Genomic DNA, 14,344 nt, shown 5'->3' with positions numbered 1-14,344 from the left:
GGTATCATGGAGGTCAGCCTCATTGATGAGCCTGATCAAAGCATTTCGATTTTTAGTTCTACAGGAAAATTTTCAGTGCAGTCCCTTTATGAAGTCATTAATAATCATGGTGTGAAACCAGTATTTGTCCATGTTGTTTGGAAGCTTGGGATACCTCCGAGTCGCCCTGCTAATGGGGCTAAATCCACTCCTAACCCACCCCGATCATCAGGCTATCAAATTGTTTTCCTAACCCAACCCAGCCCAAAGTTTGAAGCAAATAACCCACCCCAATCCAGCCCATGGAAGCAGGTTCACCCATCTGTACCAGCATGCGTCGCCTGCGCCAGTGCCTCCATGTTTGGCTCCAGCATGTGTCGCCTGCGCCAGTGCCTCCATGTTCGGCTCATACGATGTCGACGCCGCCGTCGTTGCTTGCGAGGTTCCGGCCATCGAAGCTGATGCTACGTACGTCCCAACTCTCAACCCATCCCAACCTGCATTTGCTATTAACCTAACCCACCCCCAATCCGTTAGATACTAAAACCCGTTCTAACCCATCCAGATAACCCCACGCCAGCACCCAACCCATAAAACCTATTTCCACCCAACCCATTAGCAGGGTGACCTCCGAGAGTTCAAATTTTTTTATGGCTTTTGTCCAAGAATAGATTGCTCACAAGGGATAATTTGTCTAAGAGAAGGAATGTAGATGACAAAACTTGTGTTTTTTGTTCTTTATTCTTTGACTGTTGTGTTGTGAAGAGGCTTTGGTGCGAGCTCTCAGATTGTCTGAGCTTAGATGGTGACTAGTCTTATGAAGTTGTTTCTTCGTTATGGTTGTCTAATAAGAAACATTTGTTAATAAATGTGATTTTTGATTTCTGCCTTGTGGTGCCTTTGAAAACTTCGTAATAAGATTTGTTTTCAAGGGGAGGTTTGTACATGTCTAAAATTGCTGATGATGTGGATCTCCAAGACTCTGAGAAGGAGACCAATGTTTACTAGAGCAATTGAGGAGCTGATGTTGATGATCCAGAAGATGGAGTTAAGAGCAGCTCAACCCCCTGAACTATGTTGGCATCAGTCAAGTCTAGCAACGTTGGTTTGTCAGTTTTCGGAGTTATTCTACAACGCTGCGATTCAGCCGAGCTCTAGTTCGTTCTAGTGAGGCTTTTTTTAAAAAAAAACTCGTGCTGGATCTTGTAAACGCTTAGTCGTTGTCCACTGTGGCAGGCGCGACGACACGCAGAAATGCTGTAAAACGTTCTGAATTTGCTTTATACTCAGAAAAGCAGGGGAAAACTCTTTTCTAAAAAATTTTAGCCTCAAAGAAGCCATTGGATATCGGGCTTTACAATCATTCAGTGCAAATCGATATAAAGAATAACTGTACAAATCAGCTTAATAAAAAAAACATTCTGCCGTTATCTTTATTCCAGCCAAACTCCACTTCCGCAGCAAAGATCAACTATGAGAATAACCTATCCTGTTCCTTCGCCGCAATTATTTAAGCTAACGAACCAGCCGGGGGGGGGGGGGGGGGGGGAGGGGGGGGGGGGCAATCTATGTACGCACAGCGTATGCCACACAGATGATGATGTGAAGATCAGCACAGAGAGAGGACTGGTGGTGATCTGCCATCGCGACATGCAACATGGACGAAAGCGTTCAGCTGCTTGCAGCTATGGGCTCAGTGGCTTTCATCAGCCATTGCTTCTCCTGCTCGTTCAGATGAGGCTCTAAGATCTTCCGGCAGTCTGAGTGGTACGTGTTTACCCAGTCGATCTCAACAGGAGTCAGAAGCTCTGTGTCTATCAGTTTGGTCTGGTAAGGAGCCTACAAATGCAGACAAAAACAAAGAAGGAATTCATCAGTAGCGAATAAAACAAATGATGCACTGCATTGTATTCTTAACAAACAGATGAATGCAGCATTTCTTTGGGAACACAGAAATATCACTAGTTTTAAGTTTGTAATGAATGAGAAGTGATGTAAAACCTCGCACTTGAGGCCTATGACTTGCATCACGTAATCTATCGCACTTTTAGAACAAAAGAAGCAATTGCTTCCATTCTAACAAAACAAATTGCTTCCATTCTAGCAAAACCAGGCTAAGCGGGGCTAAAGTGAGCTGATTACTGGTGAACAATGCTTAGCCAAGAAATGGTTAAAGATTTGATACATGCACAAGAGAAACTTCCTGAAGGTCTAAACCTAATGTTGGATTTTCCACCGAAGTTCCTCTGGGTATGGCCATTTCATATAAATTTCAAAGTATATGCTTCTTTGTTCCATTGACACATAGGAACCTCTATTTCTATATGACATTAACATTACTACAGAATCCCTCAACATTATCCTTTGTTTCAAATAGGCTCTGAGGTTAACTACAATGCCACGATATCTTTAGGAAGATTTCATATGAAAAAATTACTGATTAGAGATCTATGGTTTCTAGTTAACCCTGAACCTGGGTATCCATTAATGTATCAATTTTATATAGCATATGAACTTCATCAAACACAAAAATCTAATCTGAAACTAGACAGAAGACTAAATGAAGGAGAACAAAAACACTTGAGAGAATTAATAAAAGTGATGTGGTATAAGATCATGTAACAATAGTATTGAGCATGAGTGCACGACTGAATATAGTCAGATACTAGTCACATCAAAGAAAAAAATCAAAGAATAGATACTATAGTCACATCAATGAAAGAAATCAAAGAATAGATGCTTACCCATGTTATATGTTCAAATGCTAAATAACCCTTTTCTCCAAAATTAAATTTAGCATTGGCCTCTTTGCAAATAAGTACATTCTCCAGTCTTATACCAAAGCTCCCATCTTCATAATAACCAGGCTCTACAAGGTTATGCAATTGTGAGTCCGTAAAAGTCTATAATAAGAATATCAATATTGGCATAGAATAGAAACTTGACATCAAACAATCAATAATTTAAACAAATTTGAAGTTAGATATCTACTGACCATCTGTCACAGTCATTGATGCTTGCAACGGTACATTTCGAGCAGAAGGTCTGAAGCTAATTAGATGAGGACCTGGTTCAACAGCAAGAAATGATTAGCTTCATCATTTTAGGGCAGTCACATTAGATGAACTGAGACAATATAAGGGGAAACAGTCATTCAGACCTTCATGGACATTCAAATAAGATCCAATTCCATGGCCTGTACCATGCCGATAGTCAAGTCCCTCTCTCCAGAGTGGAGCTCGTGAAAGAATATCAAGAGCATGCCCTGAAAAATAAGAAATTCAGAATTACAAAATTACTAATGGGATCATCCATCACAGTTCAGACTGTATGATTGTGACTCTTTGTTAGAAAGACAGTTAGGCTATGTTGTATTGTATATTGGCCAACGGGCCATATGCACTAGGGTAGATTGCTTAGTGATTAGTGATAGACAAGGAAATGATGGTCCCTCCTTCCCTCTCTCTCCTGGCGCTGCACCCGACACCTCTGCGTCTTCCCTGGCCATGGCCAGCAATGACGAGTGAGTGCGCCTGGCCTCTGCGCGAGGAAGCCAATTGTGTGGCATCCGCGGCACGTGAATGTGCCACCGCCGAAGTATGCGCACGGGGCACCAAGGGCCTGTTTGTTCTCTTTCCTAACCAGCCTGGCTTGCATCTGGGATGCAGCCCCCCGCTGCCCAGGCCGAGATGATGCAAAGCCTCTTTGTTTTGTTGCTTGTATTGCTCTAGCCAGGTTGCACCGGGCAGTTGATTGGTTACATGAACTTCTGACCCCAAAAGCAGCCAAGCTGCATCACACCAGCCAGGCCCGCGAGAACGGATTTCAATCTGAGATCCATTTGTGTTTACCTGGCCAACATCAGCATTCTTGGATTGGGCACCAATGACAGTTATTTCATCCTCTCCTTGATATATGGCACCATGTCCAGCGACCTCTTCAAGAAGGTGATGGACCCCGCACCACCACATGCAATGGTTGGCCCGCCCACAAGCATCAGTTCACCACAACGGGGAGATTCATGCCCTCTACCTCGATGCTGAGATTAGAAACTTCGTTCAGGCCAATCTCTCCGTCACTGGTCATTTTGCCAGTTCAAGAGCATGGCTGAACACGTATGGCTCCTCAACCATCATTCACGGCCTCAATGGGACGTTCTCCTCCATTGGTCCGCACCTCCAATGTGCGCGCCCTTCCCCACCGTCCTTGAGGAACTCACGATGACACATCGTCCCTCTATGTCCCCTCTGCTTATGTCACCACCACTGCCAACAACTCCCTTGTTGGCAGTCAACCTGCGGTGCCACCAACACCCAACCCAAGGGCGCCTCTCCCTCTGGGGGCGTGCACCACCTGCAAGCTGCCAAAGCCCAATTCGAAATGGGGCCAGCGGAGACAACACGATAGTCACTGTGGCCAGGGCAGCAGCACACTGTTCGCCGGCTCATGGTACATAGCCAAGGGCGTGACATCGGGCTGCGCCTACCCTGTGGATAACGCTTCCAGGCCCTCCTACAACCCATGGGCAGGCTCCATTCAGATGTGGCCCAGCACCCCAGCCCACGTCCCCATGGCCCATGTGCTCCTACACCAGCCCAGACGCATGTAGCGCATCTACGTCCCCATGGTTCCCTGTGTGGGGTGTTGGCCAGGCTTAGAGAAGCCCATTTTGTACGGATTTGTTGGCTTGCTGCAAACGCCCAATCTGGTCGTTTCCGCAGAGCCAGGCTTGTCCAAGCACAAGTGAAGGTTCGTGTCACCTCCGGTTCTCCCGATGCGGTCATCTTCCCTTCCTTCGACTCGGCTTCGTGGCAGCGCCGCCCTGTCCCCGCGCTCGCCCAGAGCTCGCCGGAGGATGACCGCGACGCCCGCCTAGTCCTGACGCCCCTGCCCCTACTCCTGCTCGGCGACTGTTGGGCCATGGCGAGAAGGAGGAGAATGAGGTGGAGGTGGAGGCGGCCATGGCGGAGGTGGAGGCGGAATGCGGCGACGGGGCAGGGGATGCGGAGCGGGCCCCAGCGCGCGTAGCCGTACTCCTGCGCAGGGTGGAGATCTAGGCGGGGGCGACGAGCCGAGGAGGCTGCAGTGCCATAGGGCAGAGGGGGACGGAGATCCAGAGGGTGGTGGTGGAGATCCAGGTGGTGGCGCTGTGCATAGAAGGTGTTTCAGAAATTGCTTCTATGCAGGTAAACTTACCTAAGCTCAGATGTGGTGATTCTATCTAAGAAACCCAACCAACCAAACAAAAACTTCCCGAAGCCCGTCTCATGTTTGCACACAACCAAACACGCGCTGGTTGGCTAGTTGGGACCAGGCCTGAGCTGCCCAGGCTAAGTTTTCTGGCCAGGCTCCAAGAAACCAACGAACCAAACACGCCCTTAGTGGTTGGTGATAGGCAAGGATATGGTCCTGTTTCTATAAACTTAACCCTTGACATCCTTTCCTATATTATATTTACATGTACCTCGTACCGACGTACCCTCATAGTCATCGACTAATCCTTCATGCCATACAAGGTTCCGCTAGGCGCCGATTAGGCGCCGCCTAGGCGCGATTAAGCGGTAGTCGGGGGGTGACCGCCTCGACTACGGCCTTAGGCGGCGTGTAGGCGCTAGGCGGCGCGGAGGAGCGACTAGGCGCTGGTAAGCGTCGCCGAGGCGGGCGCAGACGCGATTAGGCGACACCGAGGCGGACGAACGTCGGGAGCGCGCGGAAATTTCCGCCGCGGGCGGGCGCGCGAACGCTTCCCGCTTGCGCGCGCGTGCAGCTGGCTTCGCCCGCGCCAAAATAGCGGGAGGATAAGAGGAGCGGACGCCCTTCCCGCTCGTCATTTGGTCCTTCCCGCCGTCGCTGCTCTCGGTCTCGGCTCTCCCCGACGGTCGTGCTCCTCCCGCCGGAGCTCGTCCGCGACCCCGCCTGGAGCTCGTCCCCGTGACTCCACGAAGGCACGAATCTGCTACCTCGCCTGGAGCTCGTCCCTGGCCGCCGGTCTTGCTCATCCCCGCCTGGAGCTCTTCGCAGTCGCGCACATCCTCCCTACCGTCGCCGCTGTCAGGCCCCAAGGTGAGTCCCTCCCCTCCCCTGTTCGCTCTCTTGCTCTTGCTCGCTACTCCCCTCCCCTGCATGTTTGTATTGCCTGAGAGCCTGATGCCCTGTTCTATGTTCTCTGCTCTGAATGACTAGATCTGAATGTAAAATGTATGCCTATTGTGTATGTCTTCTCTGAACAGCTGAATGCATGGATGTGTATGTATTGCCTGCATGTGATGCCCTGTTTTCTTGCTGCTTTATTATTCTGTGTATTGTGGCTAAATCTGAGTGAACTTGCTTATTGTTCTGTGTTTCTGTGGCTAAATCTGAGTGAACTTGCTTGTTGATCTATAGCTAGGAATAGGATGTCAACAACAGGAAGTGATGCTGCACCTACACCTGGGGCTGAGGGAGTAAATCTCCTGAAAAGAAATTCCGATGATGTGGGCTGGGAGTATGGATTTCTTGTTGATCCTAACAACAAGGACAAGGTCAAGTGCAAGTTCTGTAACAAGGAGATGAGTGGGGGGATTTATCGGTTGAAGCAGCATGTGGCCCATGATGGAAAGAATACGACGAAATGCCCAAAGTGCACAGATGAAGCTAAAGAAAAGTGTCAGAAATCACTAGAAGGTGCAAAAAGGAAGAGGGCAGAGAAGGTGGTTCGTGAGTTAGAAATTAGAGAGGAAGTGAATGGTCCTGGGCCTTTTCTCATGTCATGGCTTATCTTTTGTGGTGCATTCATGCATTTATGTGTGTGTTAAACTTGTGAACTGCTGCTGTTGTGTGCCTGTGTGACTGTTTTTCTTCTTTCTGAGAACTATGTGTTGTTTGAACAAGACCTTTATTTATCAATTGTGTTGTGCACTTGTCTGTGATTTAAAATTTGCAATTACTAGTTGTTGCTGGTCTGCTAGTCTGCTACGGTTTGTTCATTGAATGGATGGAGGATGGCTGGTGATCAGATAAGTAACAACTTCCTATTTTCTATTTATTTGATGAACTACTTGTTGTCTATTGAGTTTTGCAAGCTGTCAATCCTGGTTGTAGGACTAAGAACAACCTGTCTACTGATTATTGAACCTAAGCCACAAAGGTATGTCTACTACCCTCTCTTCTATATACATTCAGCAAGTATATGCCAGTATATAACTTATTTATTCAGCAATTTCTGCTGTATATATATATTAGTATATATATATATTATTAAGTAAATTGGCAAAACGCCTAGCAAATCGCCTAGAAAGGCCTAGGCTGGATTAGGCGCGCCTAGTCCCTAGTCGGACGGTCATCGCCTAGATAGCGCCTAGCGCCTAGCTGAACTTTGATGCCATATTCTCGCTAACACTTTCGTTAAACTATTACCTATTAAATGAAATTGCTGCAGATACATTGGTTTTAGGAGTATTTGATATAAAATAGCTTAATAGTGTCGCACACAAATACACACGAAGATCAGGCCAATCAATTTATTTGTACGAGAAATGAATATATCTAAGCTCCTGTTTCACTCGAATGCCAACCCTGAAGTAATGGTTATTTAAAGGTTGTAGTAAACTGCTGAAACCATGGCAAAACAGCCATAAATATGTGACTTCTTCAATATTATAGCCATGTTTCTCTAACAGTTTTGCAGATAGTTTCTTGCATGGATATGATTAAAGAGTCAAACAAACTCACCTGTCGTCCCATTAGGAAACACAGCAATGTCTAATGCGATGTGGCCTTTCAAGACCTATTTCCAACATTAAGCAATTCAGTAATAGATTCAACCACAGGGAATAAAGTAAACAAAAACTAAAGTGGAAATAAATCTAACATGAATTTTAATAAATTCAGGCATCATGATGAAGTTCATTGTAAAGACAGATACAAAAAAAGATAGCTGGTTGATTCAGCCATATTGCTAACTTTTTGCAAAACATAAGGAAAACGAGAGATGGAGGCTTTCAGAGTAAGAAAAAGTGGTGTGGTACTGTAAACCCTTCATTTCTTATCCCCCAGTCTGTCAGATGGTAATTGGTAAATGAAACTCTATATGGGCTGAAGTAATGATGGTGAGAAAAATGCTTCTCAAAAGATACACTTACTGCTGTGTAGCATGACTTCTCATGTTCTGAGGGTTTACCAAAATGTACAGTTCTTGTAATGTCTGTTGTACCATCCAAGTACTGCATGTACACCGTAATGAAAGAAGTCAGCAGATTCATCCAATAACATAAAGCGACAGTTAAGGACTAATATACTTAACCTGTGCCCCAGAGTCACAAAGATATATTTTATCAGCATCCATTTCTGAACATGTGCTTGCTTCAGGTTTATAGTGAATAATTGCTGCATTTGGTCCCACAGATGAAATTGTAGGAAAACTCAAACCTTTAAAGTTCTGCAGGAATATTGTAATTTGTCACATATTGCAGTGCATCAAGTGACTGAAGGCAAAAATGTTCACTAGCCTTTACAAAGCAATTCATTTTATAGAGTCATATAACATCAAAAGATATGAGGATAATAAAGTCCAACACTAATGCTTTGCTTTCATTTTACTGAGTACAAAATATCCATAATCCATAAATAAATAAACGAAGACAAATGAAGCCAAGAAAAAGTTTTGTGATTTGTCGTTGATTCCGGACAGAGACATCTAAATTCTAAAGTACTGGAACACAGTGCTAACAAATTCTACAAATACTACTGAAGTGATACCTGTTGGATCACTTCCAGGTTCCATAGTTGCGAGCAATAACAGCAGCCATAGCAGGTTTAAATGAAACATCTAGGCAATTATTTGAACTAAGCTTTAAGAAGTGATGTTGCTGTAGCATACCTCTTTTGTTGCACGGAAGCCTTCAAGTTTGTCACTCACAGACACCTCAGTAAGTTTGGTTGCTCTAAAGAACAGAAAAGAGGTTCAAACATTAAAACAACTAAATTTCTATTCGAGTCTGACACACAAATGCACAATAAAAAATGTACATTGGAGTCTTATAAAAAGAGCATAAATAAGAAAATCTAATGGTATGTATGAATTTTTAGGCAAGAGCTCCACATGATGGATAATATGATGCCCAAAATAAACCAGTACAAAAATACGATAAACTCACAAATTTTCCTTTTTCTGTGACCCTTTTATCTCACTGAAGTAACCAGAAGCTCCATAGTTCTCCTGCATCTGAATTGGTAGGGGCAAAAAGAACATCAGAACTAGTATGGAAATAAAGCTGGTAATACCAGAATACAGATGCAAAACATTTTTAGGTATCTATGAAATTCAAATATATGTTCACCAAAATTTCAGTATGATGAGACATTAATCTATGCAGACCTGATTATCCAGCCAAGAAAGGTATTGTACAACAGCGGCACCATCTCGAATATGCGCCTTCCTCAATCCATCCAGTTCTGTGGGGTTCTACATCATTGTTGCAAAGAAGAAAATTTGAGGAAACAAAATACTAAATTCCAACAGTTATATTTTCATAAGCTAATTATCTGTGGATCACAAATGAAAAGGAATGAAAGTACAAAATACAAAATATATTTGTTGTGATGCATTGTGCAAATACTATGTTTCTATTCTTCCATAAATGAAGCTTTCAAACTGGGATTGAATACCAGCAATTATATCACATCACGTAATGTTCTTATTTTTGTTTGGAATGACAATACTGCCTTAATACACACCTTCAATACCACAGAATACAGATGATCTTCAAAAAAAAGAAAGTTCTAAAGTGCATGTATTTGAGAATGTAATGTCAATTATAGTTTTTTATCAGCTAGAAATTCATACTATATAAGTGATCACTGCAGTTTCTAAGAAGTCCTAACATAAAGCATTTGTTCAGTGATGTATCATTTCTTCACCAGAATAGATGGTTGTTTACCATGATCTTCAACCTAACTTTAGCAGAACTTATAGCATGGCATATTGGGACATTGTTTCTGTTTGATTAATGATTATAATATTTTACTTAACCATATTTCAAGTGAGATATAGTTACATTTCCCAAAAGTAATGTTTTGCTCTCTCCAATTTTGACTTCCATAATCTGTAACCTTCCTGATCTAACAAGAATAGTCGGATTTGTGATAAATAACTAAAGTATCATACTGAAAGTTTCACAGATGCTTTTCCACTCAAATTCGTATTACCACCACTACCCTAGCACAAGAGAGAAGAAAGCAAATTCACCTTAACAGCCTTTGGAAGGGCAATTGGTGATTGCAGCGTCAAAACTTGATGTGGACTCAACTTTGAGTAGAGTGCAAGGCAACAAGAGCCAGAATCAATCCAAATTTTTGAACTCTCCACCTCATTCATATCCTTTTCCACATGCACAGAACTTTGTAGCTTGCCAGATGCAAGCAAACTTGCATCAGATTGAACAGTTTCATACTCTCTTATTTCAATGCCATTTTCAGACATGTACTTCTGAACCTACATTATAGAAGAATCACATAACAAATATATTACATTGCATAAATTAAAAAACCATGCGTATGGACACTATAACATGATAGTCATTGGAAAAAAGAAAAGATATGTCCTTAGTTAAGTAACTGACCTCGACAGTTACTTTTCTCTTATCAACATAAAAGAAAGCACTGTGTAATGTTACAATAGCATAGGAGTGAACCACTGGGCTATAATCCACATCACCTCCTCGAATGTTGTACAGCCAAGCAACCTAAGCAACCAATACACAACCAATAAGAATGAACCATTGGGCTATCAAGGAAATTACCATGGCAACCCCAACAAAACATTTGAAATTGAACAACTTCAATAGAATGTATTGTACCTCATCAAGAGCAGTTATTATAATGGCAGTAGCCTTTTCATGTACAAGCTTTTCTCTTAGCTCCTTTATCTTTTCTGGTACACTACGCCCTGCAAATTCCACTGGGTGTACAATTACAGACCTAGGTTCAACTAGCGGCCGATCCTTCCATACTTCATCCACCAAGTCAGAAGAAAGCTGAAACAAAGTCTGGTGCTTCTTTGAAAATGCATGCTCATATCTTTGAGCCGAATCAACAGAGATGCACCATGGATTGATTCCAATGACAGCTTCAGCAGCCAGATTCTGATAGCACAACAACATTCTACAGATTAGCTAGGACAGTAGTATTCCACACAGCAGATCAAAAAACTTAATCACCAAAACAATTTAAAATAACTCTCACAGCACACTGGAAAAACATAAGTAGGTACATTAAATTCAACAAGATGGGAACAAAGTTAATGTTTTAAAAGTGTCAATATTTTGTCTTACAGCTTTGGGAGAAATAACTGCCAGCAGATAAATATCAAATTACTTCCACTCACATATAACAAAGCAGTTGGCGGCGTAAATTGAAATCTACTCAACCAAAAAAATGCATATCTTAGTGGTATCGCCACAAATACTGCAATACCTTGTATTAAAATATATAAAGGTGAGCAAGGAAACCATATATTTGTATTTCTCAACAACAATGGCATGGATGAGTTCAAAACCAAAGATAAAGCACAATGATTGTCAGGTACAACTCATGTGACCAATGCTTTTATGTTGAACTTTAGAAGTTCATCACATATTTGCTGCAGAAGGAAAGCCACTGCTTACATCAGCTATCCATGCTTCAACTGGTGGGTCTTCTCCCATCCGCATAAGTTTCCAACGATTGCTCAGTTGTTGTGTCGCCTGCAAGAAGTAGCGTCCATCCGTCCACAAAAATGCTTCTTTCATGGTAATAAGAGCCAAGCCTGTTTAAAATTCAATACGCACACTAACTGAGAACCAACGCAACAACCAACAAACTGTTTAGATCAACCAAATGCTAACACAAAGTACAAATCAATCACATAACATAGAAGACTAGAGGAGGTTGCTCCAAGCTCCATGTTCATGTCCAGCTACGGACTTGTCACAACAATAGATAGTGACATAGATACAGTCTTGCCCAAGGCCTTGTTTAGTTCCGAAAAATTTTTGGATTTTGGCACTGTAGCATTTTGTTTTTATTTGACAAATATTATCCAATCATGGACTAACTAGGCTCATAAGATTCATCTCTTGATTTACAGGTAAACTGTGCAATTAGTTTTTCTTTTCATCTATATCTAATATCTAATGCTTCATGCATGTGCTCCAAGATTTGATGTGACGGGGAATCTTGAAAAGTTTTTGGTTTTCGGGGTAAACTAAACAAGGCCCAAATCATTCATTAATTTACTATATTGATCCTCGAGTAACAAATAGTTCATTTGAACAGTGACACACTATTATAATAGAATATATCCATCAAATTCTATAAACTTTTACTATAGAAGCACATTTCAAGCAAAGTCAAAACATATAACTTTCATGTTTACAAAATCCAAAAGTTTTGAGTATTGTGCAAAATGTCAAGAATTCATTACCGGAGCTATATCTTTGTTGAAAGCTTGAGGAAATACTAGTTTCACTTCTGGCAGCATATGAATATAATCAAAATCGTTTCGTTTATGAAGTTCTTGTAGGGGAAAATATTATATCTTTATATGCAAAGAAAGCACAAAGAAAGAAATAGAAAAATAATATGCTTGGTCATATAATCTACATTTAATAAATTACAGAATCAAGGTAGCACTCAAATGTGGGAACATGGCACTCCAATGGCTGAATGGCCTACCCATGTAAAAATTGGAATTTTGAACATTAGTCATTTGTGCTGTGTATGTGGGAAGTGAACACAAGAACATTCAAATAGCATTCAAATCTATCATAAAATGATTACATGAAAATTGAAAAACACTCCACTAGTTATCCATTGCATCTTCATAATTCTGCACATGGAGTTGTCTCTAAAAAAAACTCAGCATTCAGCTGTAAAAGCAATTTATTTATATATTTAACATCTACCCAGGATGAGGTTTGCTTCCTGCCAAACACTAACACATAATCCCAAAAATAACTGGTTGTCCCTTGCTAACTCTTTTAGTGACAAAAAAATCTAAAACTATCCAATATGCATACAAAACCAAATTGTAAAAGCCTGTAGAGGGATTTTCTTATGAGGCTATTTAAGATTCATATATGAACCTTGTTTTATTAGCCGATCTGTTTTCTGCAACTAAAAGCCAGCAGAATTGCAGAATCAGTTCATACTGCAGAAATCACAAGACCCATTGTGACCACACTGCCACAAGGATCGAACAATTTGCAGAGTGCTAACTTGTCATGCCCTGCTAAGTGCTAACTTTTTTTTTCAAAAAGCTTGTGATAAGTGGTAACGAGGCGGTAGATGGATGAATTCAGTCAGAACGGACCAGCGCTCCCTGTGAACCCGGAGATGAACTCCCGCCGCTTGTCCTGCTCCGACACGTACTCGCTCTGCACAAACAATCCACAGCCACCATCAATCGTCAGTCCGAAGAACGAGCCGATCATCAGAAAACAAAACCCTAACGCTAGCCCAGCGGACACCCAAACCGGAGATCCGATCCCACCCCCGATCTGTGCGGGGGGAGGAGGGGCAGTGGCGTGGCGCGGCACGGCACGGACCTGGTGGGCGTCCTCGGAGGGGACGACCAGCGCGTGGAGCGGCGGCGAGTGGGCCGCCATCAGCGCGCGAATCGCGTCCAGGTGCTCGTCCCTCGCCGGCGCCATTGTTTCGTCCGCCGGTGGCGCCGCAATCCGCACTCTTTCCTCCGCTGGGGCTGGGCTGGGCTGGTGCCGAAAGCAGAGTAGTTTGTTGCAGGACAGTAGGTTTCTGACGGGAGAAACGGAACGGAAAATAATATCTCCTCGAGACGCACAATGCAAAGCCGTCGGCCTGATCCTTGAGCCGTGGATTTATCAGCGGCGAGTATTGGTTTTTTTTTTCTGATCTTATATATAAAAAAAAAAAAAGCGGAGTGGAGTAAACGCACGGGTGCATAGGTAGCAATCTTTCGAGTTGGACTTTGAGGCCTCCTCGCATACGGTCAGTACGGCCCACTAACCCGGGAGGTGGGCTCACGGCCTCGCGCCCTCTCGACTCAGGCCGAACTCTAAGCTTCTTCCCAAAAAGTTGCACCCTATGCCATGGAATGTTTGATACATGTATATAGCATTATTAAATATAGACTAAAAATTACTAAGTATACAGATTAAAACTACTTTGTGAAATGAATTTTTTAAGTCTAATTAATCCAGATTTTGATAATAAAGTGCTATAATAATATATATGCTAATGATGAATTAATTAGGCTTAATAAAGTGAGATATTTACCTATATGGCCATAGAAAAAAAATGATCTTCCTTACATGGCCCTTTTTATTTTGAACTTACTCGTATGGCCTAAAACAAAATTTTCTTTCTTTTA

The 14,344-nt window shown here is 42.7% G+C and overlaps 1 protein-coding gene across 1 annotated transcript; it reads right to left on the bottom strand.

Annotated features, from left to right (window-relative positions):
- LOC8064831 (probable Xaa-Pro aminopeptidase P) lies at nt 1,273-13,813 on the bottom strand. The gene is made up of 16 exons (XM_002449584.2): nt 13,542-13,813; nt 13,307-13,370; nt 11,622-11,761; nt 10,815-11,099; nt 10,578-10,700; nt 10,205-10,450; nt 9,335-9,421; nt 9,114-9,181; nt 8,837-8,900; nt 8,261-8,395; nt 8,100-8,180; nt 7,690-7,744; nt 3,140-3,244; nt 2,975-3,046; nt 2,724-2,848; nt 1,273-1,818 (listed from the first exon to the last, which is right to left on the bottom strand). Exons 1-16 carry the CDS (start codon nt 13,644-13,646, stop codon nt 1,651-1,653), a joined length of 1,923 nt encoding a protein of 640 aa, XP_002449629.1. The 5' UTR covers nt 13,647-13,813; the 3' UTR covers nt 1,273-1,650.

Source organism: Sorghum bicolor, chromosome 5 (assembly GCF_000003195.3).
Source record: "Sorghum bicolor cultivar BTx623 chromosome 5, Sorghum_bicolor_NCBIv3, whole genome shotgun sequence".
NCBI lineage: Eukaryota > Viridiplantae > Streptophyta > Magnoliopsida > Poales > Poaceae > Sorghum > Sorghum bicolor.
Note: the sequence above shows the minus strand (reverse complement) of the source record. Positions and strands in the feature narration are given on the sequence as shown.